Below are 15,672 nucleotides of genomic sequence, written 5' to 3' on the forward strand. Positions count from 1 at the left end.
AGGTCAGAGAGTATCTATCAGAAGAATTAATTATTACCAAGCTGTGTGTGTCCCCAGCTGGGTTGGGGGGGGGGATTGGAATACATGGTTCCTCATCCTGATGTGTAGTATCAGATGTTGCTGAGTAACAGCGATGCAGGAGGTTTAAAAAAAAATGAAATGAGGGTGAGAGCTCTACCTATATAGTGCAGGGCTGAGCAGAGCACAGCACAGAAGAGAGAAACACAGAACTAGAAAAGGACATCACACTCTGCAAGGTTGTAAGTTTATCAAAAATAGGACCAGGACAAAACGAGTTCTAATGCATAGTGCTTTCTTTTCTTTACAAGAAACAAATAAGGAATTGTTTAGGAAGTGGGGTTTATCAAACGGAAATTCAGGGGAATAGTGATCGCTCTCTCTTTCTCCCTCCTGAGAGAAAATTACATGATACACTGGATATTTAAGACTTCGAATGGTGAAAATATTAACATTTTTACATATTGTAAAGATATAAAGATTTACCTATGTCTTTATATATTGATGTTTACATCACGTCTAAATAATAAAAGGTATGTGTGGATAGTTTTGTGTAACCATTGACTTGGCACACAATAACAATAATAATCCTCTGATGTAGTTAGCGCCTTTCAAGTCAGGAGGACGTCTCAATGCGATTCACAAGATTTTACTGTAAAATGCTGTGACTGTGTACTTTGTTTGCCAAACGGACTTGCTCAAAACAAATGCGCTTCTTACTTCTTAAAACAATAACAATAACGAGTTCTCAGTGTAAATAAAATAACTCCATCCGGATATTTTACTCATACATTATTTTTGTTTAAGGTAACAAGTCTCGAGAGGAGCGTGAGCAATCTGAGAGTCGTTTCGAATCAATTTCACACAGTAAGGTAAAATGCTCTTCTTTGTAATCAAGCGTTGGGGGGGTGGGAGGGGTGGGGGGGAGGTTGGGGGTGCTTTCTCATCTGAGTGACCCATTTTCATAAATGCAATTTAAAATATAATAATAATGATTACATTTGATGTTGCGCCTATCACATCATTGAGACTTCTCAAAGTGATTCACAGGATACACTGTATCGTGGAATGATTATAGGGATTTGCACAAGCCTAGAAACCGCGTAGCCTGCCATTGCAAACATGACCTGGCTAAGATCATTCTACCCATTAGGGCTTTGGAGGGTACCAAGTGAGAAGTATCCCAGGCCCCAGTGAGTAGACTGATCCTCCCAAGACCTGATGACAAGCCCGATTCGCTGATATATCATCAACAGTGCCTTGCAATACTGCAGACCTGCCTACCTCAGGAACTGGACTAAGAAACCACCACAGGAGATTGACTCGATCCTGATATTCTATTGTCATACACTTCACATAGAGTAAACGCACTCGGCACCTGGAGGTTTTGTTACTCTATGTGGTTCATACTGTTGGTGCATATGACACTTAATATTTGCACTCACATTCTGCGGTACAAATGACAGCAGCTGAAATTCTGATGGGGGTTCCATTGTAAATTCCATCGGAGGCTGACACTGTGATCAACAACAGCAGCAACTTGTGACCTGTGAACATCACTGACTGGAATCTCAGTCTCTCTACTCTTTTCAGAAAATAGGATGTAGGTGATGTGGGCGTTCTGTATGACTGTTGTTTCTGCACAAATTGTAACCAAGGCGGTATCATTCTCTTCCCATCCAACTCCTCGACTCTTAAGCCATACCTCTGTCCTACTTTCCTAGAGGCACCGACTGAATTTAATCCTTTCTGTCCCCCTGCAGAACAGCGTAATCCAAATTGACCTGGACAAACCACCGAAGGGGAGTCTGGGCTTTGCGCTGGTGGGTGGTAACGAGGGAAGCGCTCTGCGTGTGAAGGCGATTAGCCCCAGCGGCGTGGCACACCGCGATGGAAGACTGCAAATCGGAGATTCTCTCCTGCAGGTAACGTCAGAGGGGGGGGTGCGCAAGCTTCCCGCCACCCGCAGAGCTTTATAAAAGCCGTCGTGTAACTTCTGCAGTATTTCAAAGACAATCTTAGAAACCTTTTTTTTAATGTATTCATTTTCTACCCACTGGACATATGTGAGGTCCTGTAACATATTGGTTAGAGCACTCGCCTTGCAAGCGAGAGGACCCAGGTTCGATTCCCGGGCAGGGCGAAACTTTAGGCAAGTTTCTTACTCCACCACGCCACTGTTTACCTAGCAGTAAGTAGGAACTCAATTGTTAGTCGATTGTTGGATCACTTTCCAGGGTTAATAAACCCTTCAAAAATATAAATAATTAATAATAATAATAATTTGGTCACTCACTCCATGGTTACTTGTGGGATACTCCACTTTAATAATAACCCTTGCATTTGATATAGTGTTTTTCACGTCTTTTAGACGTCTCAAAGCACTTCACGGAATATACTGTGAAGTGAATTGATTGTATATTCATGGGTGAAACAAATATATGCGGCAGCCAGCTGTGCACAGCAGTGTCCAACAAACAGTCGTGGATTGAAGTGACCAATTTAATAATTTTTATGAAGGAATTATTACCCCCGGAAAAGCGATCCACCAATCGGCTAATAAGTTCCTACTTGCTGCTAGGAAAACAGAGGCGTGTAGAGTAAGAAACTTGCCCAACATTTCGCCCTGCCAGGAATCGAACCCAAGTCTCTCACTACGCTCTAATCACTGAGCTACAGGACTCCACAGGACTCTATATACTTTACAGTGAAGCTCTTTGAAACATCTCAACACCATGATAAGGTGCTGTATCAAATGCAAGGATTATTATTATTATTCTGATGCCTCTCTGCTGCTGGTCTCTCATCTCCTCTTGTTCGGGTGCAGTTCCACAGTGCTGGCTCCCCTATGGCTAATGGCCTTTGGTCATGTGTGAGCTTTGACAGGCAATTCAACTGCAGAGAGGGTCACAGCAAAACCTGGTTCAGTCAGTCTCCTTGATAGCAATCAGGAGCCTTGTATTATTCTCACCGCCCCTCCCACCCACCCCAATCCAGAGGCGATGAGACCTCCTACAGCTCGCAAACTGAGGTCCACCCCCTTCTGTCATGTTGTACCAGTCATTTTTAGCCTCTTACAGATGCACTCAATCCTAAACCCTGGAGAGATTGCAAACTAATAATATTAATAATCTTTGCATTTCATATGTTGTCTAGAAACGTCTCAAAAGGACTTGAGTTTTCTCAAGGCCCCACATTCAGTCAGGAAGTGAATGCCTGGAGGATTTGTTGGCTTGGACACCAGAAGAAACTACCCTTCTCTTTCAGAATAGTCATAGTCGCAGGATCTTTAACGCTCGCCTGAACTTGGTTTATGGTCTCGTCCAGAACTATGGCATCTCGGACAATACAGCACTACCCCTCTACCGGCCCCTCCAACGCTGCACTGCAGCATCAACTTAGATCACAAGCGCAAAGTCCTCCTAACCACAAAGTCATTTGACAGGCGAAGAGTCTATCCCAAGGTATTGAGATGGATTCAAACTCAGGTCAATTGATTTATAAAATTGCATTATTTCCGTTTTAGGTGAACGGAGAGAATCTACTCGGCCTGTCTCACAGCCGGGCTGTTGAGATTCTGTGCAGTGCTCAAGGTAACGTGCGGTTGATTATAAGCCGGGATCTGTCCAGCCACAAGAAAGATAATCACCCTGAAATGAAATCTTCCTTCAAAAGAGCAGGTAAAATTTCTCAGTGTCCAGTGTATAGATGTTATACCCAGTTATCATCAACAATAATTCTTCCATTTGATATGGCGCCTTTTCACGTCATTGAAACATCTCAAAGTGCTTCACAGGATATTAATGTAAAGTGTAATGACTATATTTGAGGCAAATCCATAGACTGTACAGCATGGAAACAGGCCATTCAGCCTAAATCGTCTATGTAGTGTTGCATGTCTTTAACGTCTGCCTAAAGAGGCAGGACCTTGGCTTAACTTCTCATCCAAAGCGCTTCTTGATGTTCCGTTCTCTTTCCTCAAAGAAGGCGCTGACGTGCTGTGGTAAAGTTCCCCGAGCACCAGTCACCCTCTGGAGCCTCTCCTAAACAGCCATTCGTGGGTTAAGCCAAACAAGCGTTGAAATACGATCCTGTGATTTTGTTTTTTTTAGTACTGTATATAAACTGTTGGCGATTCAATCCATATGATGCATTCAAATGTTTCTGGACTTGTCTGGGTGTTAATTCCTGCAGATAAAGCAACACGGCAACAAAGCGAAGGGCGAAATGGAGGAGCTGGAGATTGCAGTGAGGTAAGGGAAGATTTGACGGCAGCAGTTACCCCAACACACACTCTGGGGTCCCCAAGCCTTGGCTCTTGCCAAACTGTGCCTAACATGTTCTGGAATTAGGTAAGCAGGATATGTTCCTCCAGGGAGAGAGTGCGCATTCCAAAATTCCAACAATCTCTCTCTGGAATTTCCATGTGTGGGTGGGAGGAATGCAATTCTCAGTTTTATTTTGGATACCGTTAATAATGGTGACAAATTGCCTCGTGTCAGAGACCTGGCTGACCAAAAAAAAGCGATAGATTGAGGGGAACAACAAATGGCATTTATATAGGGTCTTTAGACTCCACTATATTGACCGTTTCTTTCACTGAACCAGCCTGAGAACTAAGGACAACTTAATAGCAGGACTTGTGTCAATCCTTACGTTTGATGCCATGCTTGTAAACGTCATAACGTCTCAAAGCGCTTGGCAAGGAACCTGTCGGCGAGTGAAGTGACTGTGTGTTTGTATTCACTTCTCTCTCACTCGCCTCCCTCAGTGGTCTGGGATCAATACTTTTCATCTGAAGCTCCGTACTCAGGGGCAAAGCAAGATATCCAGCCTCCACTGCTCAAATGGCCTGAACAACAACAGCGACAGGTAAGGGTGTGATGATGTATCATATAAAATGTGAAAATATCACCGAAGAAGAAGCAGCAAGAATTTGCATACATCACCCTTTATATTAGGAGGATGCCTCAGAGCACTTCACACAGTAACTTACTTCAATACATATTATACTTAATATTCAATATACTTCACACACACACAAATGCATACTCTGGGGTCCCCAAGCCTTGGCTCTTGCCGACCTGCACCTAATACTTTCTGGAATTAGGTAAGCAGGATGTGTCCCTCCAGAGAGAGAGAGAGAGAGAGTGCGCATTCCATTCTAACAATCTTATCTCTGGGATTTCCACGTGTAGGTGGGATGCATGGAAGTCTCAATTTGGTTCGGATACTCTTAAGCACAGTGATGGGTTTCCGCACGTGTCAGACACCAAAGATATTTTTTGCACGATAGAACAACCCGTGAGCAAAATAGCATGGGCAAGATATTACAACCAGCATCGGACTGATGGTCCTGGTCTGTGTTTGATGCCATTGTCACCGTGGGATATGCATCTCCACTTGTTTCATTCCACCAAATGTCAATAACTATCTCACCGCCCTTAGGTAATTTCAATGCTCTTGAAACCCACCACGTAGCTGACCATTCAAAGTTGGGTGGTTTGTTTAATTGGGTTCTCTCAAGAGCCGAGGCATGTTCCATCTTCCCAATGTGAAGTTTTGGTGTAAACTGTATTGTGTTCTGAATCCCTCTTAACCCCAGTGTTAACTCAGTAAATGCTGAAGGTGAAGCAGCGACCCCATACACCAGGGGTTAAACTGACTTTCTCGTGGGAACCCGGATGGTAATTGTGCTCCCAAAATCCAGGGATTGCAACCCTCTAAATGCAAATTCCACCTCAAGCCAAAAGGGTGGTTATATTTAGTGGAATATACTGCCCCTAAAGGCCACACAAGTAGAATCACTTGGGATGTTTAATAGATAGCTGGGGGAGATGAATTAGACCTTCCGTCGTCGTGCAATAAACAACAAGATTACATTTGTATAGCACCTTTCACGTCGGGAGGACGTCCTAAGGATGTCCCAAGACATCCCGAGGTTCAATGGGTAAATGCCCTCCTCCTGTTCCTTCGTTCCTTTCAATAGAGCCATGGAAATCTGGGGCACATTTGACTCATTTTATTAGAGTTGGTTTTGCTCCTCCAATCAAGCCATTTATCCTAAAAGTGGAAGGAACACCCACCCACTCATTACTTCCTTCTCATTTTAAAGCTCATCATCCTCAGTCAGCCATGAGCAGGTAGCACAGCACCAGTCAGCAGGACAGCCTCAAGCTGACAAGCCAGAGAACGGACGAGGCATTAAGGAAGATTATAATTCCGATGGCTGGAGCAGCGATGATGACCCTCCTCGCTCTTCTTGCAGAGCAACCGCACCACCTACAGGTCAGTTTGGAAACCACAAGCCTTTTGAGCAATCGCAGTGAGATTCCCCCGGGTCTGAATTTATGACACTTTTAGACGCAATCTGCTACGAGCACCTGAAGAAGCGAAGGGGGCCTCGGTTTAATGTCTCACCCAAATGACAGACAGCACTTACGATAATGCAACAGTCACCCCAGTACCGCACGGGCCTATTTCATGTTTCTCCCCTCTCTTCCCCAGCGTCAGCGGATAGGCTTTCAGTCATTCTGCCCTGCTCTCTGGAATTCCATCCTGGAGTTTCCCCCTCCCCGAACCCTCTCCCTCCTCTTTCAAGGCACGTCTCAAAACGTACCTCTTTGACTGCGCTCCAACCTCAACCGCCCTCCCCCACCCCAGCACTGTGAAGCTCTTTGAGACTTCCTCCCAAACATGAAAGACGCTGCGTCAATGTGACTTCTACTGTATTGTATTTCTACTTCTTTGCAATTCCCTCTGTGCATTTTCTGTGTCCCAATCAGGTAGACCTGTAGTGACTGAGGAGGAGCTGATGAGCCTGTCAGTGGTGACCCCTCCAGAAGGCAGTCAGTACTCTGGAAGCAGCCTCAAGGTGCTCATTGAAACCCTCCGACAACAGCTGGAAGAGCAACAGCCACTCAAAGAATTCATGGTAATTGCAGAAAAACCTCTGGAAACTGTTCCCTTGACCTCCATGTCTTTCTCCCTGACACAAGCATTATCGGAGCAAATAAGAGCTAACATTTCTATAGCACCTTATGTCAGAACGTCACACAGCGCTTCACAGGTAATTTCCAACATCATTCGCGTACAAAACACACAGTCACTCCACTTTACAGTGTATCCAGTGAAGCACTTTGGGACATCCTCTGGCGAAAGGAGCTATACCAAAGGCAAGGGTTATTATTATTATCATCATCACCCTGTATAATGACTAGTCTTTGTAGGCAAAGACAGCAGCCAGTAAGGTTCCAGAATCAGCCATGAGGTGAATCAGCTAACACCTGGCTGACACCTACTTGTCAAGTTAGAGCTTTTACCCATTAACCTTTTCACAGTAACTTGGAGGAGCTTTGCGTTGATAGAGAGATAGTGAATGATATTAGACACGTCTCTCTTTAAAGGCTTTGGAACATCTGCAACCGATTGATGACTGTCTGGTGGGAAAAGCTCCGGAAAACAGGGAAAAGAACAGATACAGAGATATCCTTCCCTGTAAGTAGTTTCAACAAATCTGTGACCAAACTTATTGGGGAGCAGGAAACCTCATTTATCAATGCCCATTTACTTTTCATTTGTCAAACAAAATTACCTTTTACACTCGTGAAAGACCATCAAAACCGCTGATTGGATACACAAAGAGCACGGCACAGTCCTGCCTGCAGTTTGGCAACGATTGACACATTCTCCTCGAAGAGGGTAGAGGAGAGATGATGTGGGAATCGACTTTGCTGATTGTGCTCCTCTGAGGTTGGAGCTGAGGAACACCTGAACAGGCAGACGAGATTTTATTCAACATCCGATAATGCAGTGCACCTCCCGAATCCCCCCACCTCCCGGCTACACACACAATGGAGTGGTGAAGTGTAGGCTGAGACCTCAAGCTCAATGTCCCCATTCAATGGATTCTACTGGGTATCCAGCCACTGCAGTATGGGACCTGGTAGTGTCTGATACTGACACTAGATCATGAAAGTGGGGAACGGCAGCAAATAATCCTCCCAACACTGACGTTCAATACGACAAACATTCAACAAATGGTGTGGAGGGAGATATTTGTGGATGGGGTGGGGGGGAAGAATTGGAATTGGGCAGCAATGTTGAAGGCAGAATCAGGATGAATTAAACTGGGCTCTCTGATCACGACAGGTGCGTTTTACTGTGGAAAGGCACGAGATTGGAGGGGAGCCCCAGCGAGCTTTAATAATCAAACAATAATCTCTTTTTCCTCCTCCTTCATTCTCCCCTCGGCCTCAAATAAACACTGCAGATGATGAAACTCGTGTCCACATTGGTGACCACGACTATATCAACGCCAGCTACATCCAGATGCCAGTTGGTGCCACAAAGCGTTTATACATTGCTTGCCAGGGCCCTCTGCCAGGCACAACAAGTGACTTCTGGCAAATGATCTGGGAGAGCAAAGCCACACTCATTGCTATGATGACCCGTGAACACGAGAGGGGAAAGGTAAAATGTCACCGATACTGGCCTGACACAGCCTCACAGCCAATGATGGTCGGCAAGTATCAGCTGAGGCTAGAAAATGACCAAGCACTGGATTCCTTCAACGTGAAGTCCTTGAAGTTGGTTGACAATGAGGTTGGTCATTTCATACAATTGACATAATATATTCTAGATTCAAATAATAATAAGAATAATCCTTGCATTTGATGTAGCGCCTGATCATATCTTCGAGACGTCTCAAAGCGCTTCACGGAATACACTGTAAAATGGATCGACTGTATATTTTGGCGGGCGGATCAAAAATCAACGAAAAGCTTATACAATTTTTCTTTCGCTTGTGATTTTGGACCGTCAAAAACATTGTGCATTTTTTGAATAATAATAGTCACTACACTTGATGGGCCAACTAGCTCGGTGTCATTCTGTGATGCTTTACGTACGACTTTATTCTTAATAATAATAATAATCGTTGCATTTGTATAGTGCCTTACTCATCATGTCATTGAGACGTCTCAAAGCGCTTCGCAGAATATATTGTAAAGTGAATTGACTGTATTTTGGGGGTGAAACATAGCAGCCAATTGCGTACAGCAGTGTCCCACAAACAGTCGTGGATTGAGTGACCAATCCACCTTATAAAGATGTCGACAGCATTTCTTTCTTGCGTATTTCCTCTCTGTTTCAGACCGGAGAAGCACGTGACATTAAACACCTACATTTTGTAACGTGGTCCGACCACGGCACTCCTCAGTCTTCAGAGCAACTTGTGCGGTTCATTCTGTACATGAGGCACGTCCACCGCTTGGGGCCAGTGGTAGTTCACTGCAGTGCAGGGATTGGAAGAGCTGGAGTGCTCATCTGTACAGATGTGCTATTAAGCCTGATTGACAAAAATCTCAGTGTAAGTGAAAGTCAAGTGGTCCTGGGAGTGCTTTTTTCCCAGAATATTTTCTTTCCTCCTACGCGCACACAATGTTCCACTGTTCAATGGGAAGACTAACCAGACCTCTCAATGCCATATGTTCCTCCTTCAACAGATTGGTCCTTCTCTCTCGCCTCTTTTCTTCCTCCCTCTTCCCCCCCTCTCTCTCTCTCTCTCCCCTTCTCTTTTACTCTTCCATTGTCATTTGACTACAGCACTTGAAGCAAAGCGGCCTCATTCTGAGTATGAATAACAAAAATAATCTTTGCATTTGATACAGCGACATATCATGTCGTTGAGGCGTCTCAAAGTGCTTCACAGAATGCACTGTAAAGTGAATTGACTGTTTATTTTGTGGGCAGAACTTCCACAAAAACATACAGTCAATTCACCTAAATTCAGAAAAGTTAATTAGGAAGTAAACACAGCATTGCGAGAAATTGTATCAATGTATCAGAGATCAAGTACAATATGGTGTGTTTTCTACCTCCAGTAAATGTCAGTGGGTCTTTTCCAGCTGAACATTCCTAGAAGATTCCAAAATGAGTCCGCAATCTGGTCACAAGCATCCCGACAGGCTGGAACAATTAGTTTCCCGACTTGGCAACTACATTCAAAACAGTTGAGGAAGGAATCGACATAATTAACTTCATATAAATAGGGTCACTGACCCCCTCCCCCTTCCCTTCCTTACATTGTTGGCTTGGCCACTGTATGCTTAGCATTCCAATTACACCAGCTCATGGCTTGAAGTGTCCACTGATAAAACAGGGGGCTGAGTCAGAGACAACACCACTGTGAATAACAGCGTGAGAACCTGTCACGAGAAACATAATAATAATAATTTATGGCCCGATAATGACCTCCTCCGTCTCTCTTTGGTTCATCGTAGCAGGATGGGGGCAAAAAAAAAGGGCTTGTGTTTCCGTTGTGCACAATCACCAGAAGTAATTCCCTTTCGAATTTCTAAGTTAAGAAATCATGCAAAATAGGGCACCTTTACTTCTCCTGGTGTATTTTGGCTAATTGACTATGTGGAGTTTTACCCACTTTGTTCGCCTACCCCCAGCGAATGATTTACGGTCAAGTGTAGTGACTGTGTGTTTTGTAGGCAAACATGGCAGACCGTCTGCTGAGTGTGATGGATGGCCAGCCAAACAAAGCACTTCAGAGCAAGCAGAGTCTGGGAAATTCTTCTAATTTTGAAGCTGTTTTTTCTGCAAGTTCTTTACAGTGAACTGGAGAAAACTGTCTTCTAAGATGATATAGAACTCAACGATCCGTCTAACCTTTGGATGCTCTGGCATTCTAAGACCTTTGAACAAATTTAAACTCGACTGAGAGTTTTTCTCCCCCCACCCACCCCATCCCACACACTCACACACACATGCGTATAAAGCAACACAGTTGTGGCGGTAAATACATCATTTGTCAATTACCAATAATGTCTTATCTGTTCGCAGTTTGAGATCATGGCTATCGTGAGGGAAATGAGGAAACAGCGTCATGGAATGATACAAACCAAGGTGATTCCTTCTTTGTGATTCCCTCACAGTATGACCCACCCTACCTCTGCTTCCTCCTTCAGCCTTACCAACCCAGCTATTCCCTTAGTTTGACCAACATTGGCCAACTCCACGCCCCGGCTCCCTGCACTCCTAGCTATGGGTGGGCTTTCAACCAATTGGCCTCCGCTCTCCAGAGCTCCATTCTCTCCGACTTACTACCTGCCTCCCCTCTCTCAAAGTACACCTCAATATGTACCTCTTTGATCATGCTTTTTATCATCTTTCCTCTCCTCAGGTCCAGTGCCCAGGCAGAAGTGTCAAGTGCTTTGACATGTACCCCCGTCAGTCCGCCCACCCACCACCACCCCTGTTGTACAAGGCACTATATAGGTGTAACTTGTATTGTACTCTCCTTGAAATTGGTTGAACTCCCCACCTAGGATGGTATGCAACTAGGAATCACAAAGATTTTCTCCTGTAAATCCCAATCAATAAAAGCACGAGTACAGTCAAACCCCATTATATCAGTGGTTTGATGGCATACAAATTAGCTTCCTTTTTATCCCTAGTTCTTGAGATGGTTAACATTTATTCTTTGACCAATAAAGCATTGCTCCCTTCTCTCACAATGACTGCTTACCACTTTGGAAGCAAATGACAAACTCTTTGCATTTAATGTACAGGATCAGTACCTGTTCTGCTACAAAGTGGTGTTGGAAATTCTACAGAGCCTTCAACGACCTGACCAGCGGTAATGGGGGAGACTCCAGAGCGAAGGCGATGCTCTGAAGGGTGCAGAGAGGTCGTGTTGCACTCAATGAAAGGCCACGCTAGAAAGGACCCTTGATCGAGGAAGGAACCGTACGCACTCTCCCAGGAGGAAGAAACAATGCTGGGATTTCGGCATCCAGCTCTCAGTCAGAACTTAAGGAACGAGAACGGCAGCCACGTCGTGCACAGCATCACACGGGTTGAGCAGCTCGCGAACACTGAACTCATTTACAAAAATAGCCCTTTAAGTCGGTGCGCTCCGTGCAAACATTAATCAAAGTTCCTGCATATTCCGCTAATTCAATAACAGTTCCCACACTTTGTGCGACACTGAGCTAAATACAGCTGAAGTGTTCATGTCTGAAATAGGCTGATCACATGCACTGTGCTCACTGAAGGTTTCCCATGCGTACGTAGTCCCTCAATATAAATTGTTGTAACTGACACTTAAAATTCTGTGAATTTTAAAGCTTTAATCGGGTACATTTTTGCGTCAAGAGTTTTGAGGGCGGATTTTATGCGATTTATTTGCACAGACAGTGATTCCTTGATGCACTGCATTAATCCTAATGCAGCTCAATGCGTCGCTCACTGCTTTCAACAATCTCCTCTCTAACGAATGCTTCCAATCACCTCTCCATTCTTCCCACCATTGTACACTGTACAAACAGCAAGTTGCTCTAATTTGAAACGAGTGCCATCTTACATTGAAATCACTGAACAAAAACAGTATGGCAATTTATCATGGTTTGGTGGTGGGGGGTATTAACATGAGGATATATCGGAATGACGTGTATTCCATCAGCTAATGTTTGTAATATAGGCACTAAAATACAACAAACTCATTAGCTTTACCACTTTCAGCAACAATTTATCACAGCGGAGTCTTAATTTGCGCTATTTCTCAAGGGTTTCCTAAACAATAAATTAGCATCTCACAAGTGGGGGCTCTGATGAGGATATCATCAGATATCTGAGGAGATTTCTTGATAAGGAATCCCATTAAGAAATACCGCAGTTTAGACCTGTTTTTTGTAGGAACTACTTTTACAAAATTTACCAGTATTATATTTATAATATGATGCAGAATGCTGGATAATATTCAAGAGACTTACAGATTTAACACAAGTTTGCTTGTTTGAATACTCAATATCTATGTGATTAATGAGTTTCCGCCACTGGTACTTGTAAAGTTCTGTTATTCCCTTTTGTACTTTTGACGGTTTGTAACACATGACAAGAATTAAATAAGTATCTTTTTATGAACCGTGCAATTCCTTCCCAATGATTCGATTCCCGAGAACCAATGTCAAAAGATTCATTGCCCCGACCCTGGACTTACCTTTCCACGGATTCCACAGACTGGATGCCAATAACGAGCCTCACATTATTAGAAACATAAAAAGTTAACTCGGAAAGCTTTTGATGAATGGCAATCGATAGTTTGAATTTCTCAAGACATCAATGTGGGTACCAAACCTTCGGTTGAGAGATTATACTGAGGCATTTGTGCTGATTCAAAAAGACATTGACAATCATTGCAACTTCTCCTTGTGGATAAATACATGGCCCAGCACAGCACAAGGCCAAAAAAACCAATTGATCACACAGCTGTAACAATGAGAAGCTTTGTCTTACCCTGAGCAATTCACTTGGTTTCTGTTGATGAACAAGATCCCTCTTAGTGTCTGATGATGCTTTATGGATCTTAAGAGACAAGAACAAAAGATTATGAATCATAAGTTGCAGTCAAAACAAGTTGAAGGCTTTGCTTCGTCTTGCAGTAATGGTGTCCAACGACTGCTGCGAATGTATTTCAAATGCTAGCATGGCTGAGTTGGTAGCGCTCTCGTCTCTTGTCAGACAATTGTGGGTTTGAACCCCAAAGTCAGGGATTTTGTGCTCTGGTTGACACTCCAGTGCAGTGCTCCATACATTGTCAGAGGTGCCGTTCTTTGGATGAGACGTAGGTGAACATGGCAGCCAATCTGATTGCAGCAATGTCTCACAGACGGTCATGAAATAAATGACCAATTTTATCTGGGAGATTCTTGACCAGGGCACTGGGAGAAACTCCCCTTTTCAAGTTTTCTTGTATGATCTTTAACATCCAGCTGAACAGACAGATGGGACCTTGGTTTAACATCTTAGCTGAAAGATGGCACCTCCGATAATGCAGGGTTCCTCTGGCACTGCACAAGAGCGTCAGTCTGGAATGTGAGCTCTAAAAAGGCCCGACATGGGACTTTGACCCCATTGTGTCATCCTGCCGCTTGTTTTAAAACCATTTTTGCTCAATTGCCCAGCTAGGTTCGAAGTGGGCTTTGATCCGTCAATACACAAAATGCAAGGATTATTATAAATGAGCTTTATTGCTGCTCGGCAACGGAATAACTTGTTACAAAGTCCAAGCTTTCAATCGTATTGAGAAATACCATGTAATGCCACATGGTGGCGATCCAGACAAGGTTTTCAGCACCACCGGCAGCTGCTGAGAAGACCAAACCAGAGCCAACAGAGATAGTGAGCTCATGTCCTGGTCGGGGCTTGAATCCACAACCCTCTGAACCAGAGGTTAGAGATCAGAAGAGCTGCCATTTAGCAGGTGACTCATCCAGATCCCAGCACAGTTTGCGTCAATGATTTCTGTGTAAGCTTGAATCATGTTTGTACAAGGGTATTTATTTTATCGTTGCTAAACTGAGATGGGGGGTGGGGAAGGGTTAAGAGACACTGTTAGCAACCACTAGTCAACGTTTCTGCCCCCGCTTAGAATGGAAAGATGTGGATTGAAAAGTTGACTTGTGTGAGGGAACCCTAGAGGCCCTGCAAAATAATAATAATAATCTGTGCATTTGATATGGCACCTTATCACGTTGTTGACACATCTCAAAGTGCTTCATACAATATACTGTAAAGTGAATTGACTGTGTGTTTTGTAGGAGAAACACGGCAGCCAATTGTGCACAGCAATGCCCCATGTACAATCGTGGATCAAATGAGGACATTATTATTATTATTTATTTTGAAGGAGATTATTATCCCCGAAAAGCGATCTGACAATTCACTAACAAGCGGGTTCCTACTTACTGTTAGGTAACCAGAGTTGTGTGGAGTAAGGAAGCTTGCCCAAGCTATATGATTGTATCAGATCTGGCCGCTGTCTAATAACAGAAGACAAAATCAGGTTGTTACCAAAACACACTGGAAGATTCACAACACTCCAACACAGTCAGTCTTTTCAGTTTCAGATTACCTACTACTATTACAGAATAGCGCAGTGGGATCTTTAACATCCACTTGACCAGGCATATGGGACCACAGCTTCACATCTCCGAAGGACAGCACCTCCGACAATGTAGCCCATCCCCAACTCTGCACTGGAGTGACAGTGTGGACTATGTGGGTTCCAAGTCCCAACGCGAGGATTGAACCCACAGTCTTCTGACTCTGAGGTAAGAGTGCTACCAACTGAACCAGTTTAACCCAGAGTTTTGTCTCTTACTGCGACGGCCACAAACACAGGTCTTCATTTTTCTTACTCAAATGCACAGAAACAATGCATCAAAGCTACACTCCATAAATATTAACCAGTTTGCATCAATTTCCTTTTACTTGCAGCTGAACTGGTAACCTGATCTTTCAAAGGAAATTTGGGCAGGGTATACAATTCGTTTTTCTTTTGAAAAGTATCGAGTACCCCTTTTGGTTTTACTGTCAAATTGTTAAAATACCTGCGAGCAACTAAACCTGATTCCAATCTCCTTAATCTGTAGCTTGGATTCAGTGTTAACTTAATGTGACAAATTTCAGGTCAGTTCCATATCTGAGCAGCATCAGCTGCCACAAACAGGGCATTTCTCCCACAAACTTAGGAGTTGGTACTCACGGGGTTAACTGTCCCACCCAACACCCTGATACTCAAGGAGTTTACTACAACAACAACTTGCATTTACATAGCCCCCTTCTTTACGGCGGGCAGTG

The 15,672-nt window shown here is 43.9% G+C and overlaps 1 protein-coding gene across 1 annotated transcript in view; it reads left to right on the forward strand.

The window, feature by feature from the left end:
• The window catches only part of ptpn20 (protein tyrosine phosphatase non-receptor type 20), a 79,974-nt gene extending 67,028 nt beyond the window's left edge, over nucleotides 1-12,946 (forward strand). Inside the window, exons 34-45 of the mRNA XM_007904628.2 lie at nucleotides 826-890; nucleotides 1,782-1,943; nucleotides 3,545-3,698; nucleotides 4,213-4,271; nucleotides 4,790-4,890; nucleotides 6,134-6,306; nucleotides 6,804-6,952; nucleotides 7,425-7,515; nucleotides 8,291-8,622; nucleotides 9,173-9,388; nucleotides 10,873-10,935; nucleotides 11,601-12,946. Coding sequence (XP_007902819.2) covers nucleotides 826-890; nucleotides 1,782-1,943; nucleotides 3,545-3,698; nucleotides 4,213-4,271; nucleotides 4,790-4,890; nucleotides 6,134-6,306; nucleotides 6,804-6,952; nucleotides 7,425-7,515; nucleotides 8,291-8,622; nucleotides 9,173-9,388; nucleotides 10,873-10,935; nucleotides 11,601-11,672 — 1,637 coding nt within the window. The 3' untranslated portion in view covers nucleotides 11,673-12,946. The remainder of the gene's footprint in view (nucleotides 1-825; nucleotides 891-1,781; nucleotides 1,944-3,544; nucleotides 3,699-4,212; nucleotides 4,272-4,789; nucleotides 4,891-6,133; nucleotides 6,307-6,803; nucleotides 6,953-7,424; nucleotides 7,516-8,290; nucleotides 8,623-9,172; nucleotides 9,389-10,872; nucleotides 10,936-11,600) is intronic.
• Nucleotides 12,947-15,672: the final 2,726 nt, after the last annotated feature.

The sequence above is a fragment of the Callorhinchus milii genome, unplaced genomic scaffold, assembly GCF_018977255.1.
Source record: "Callorhinchus milii isolate IMCB2004 unplaced genomic scaffold, IMCB_Cmil_1.0 Scaffold7, whole genome shotgun sequence".
Lineage (NCBI taxonomy): Eukaryota > Metazoa > Chordata > Chondrichthyes > Chimaeriformes > Callorhinchidae > Callorhinchus > Callorhinchus milii.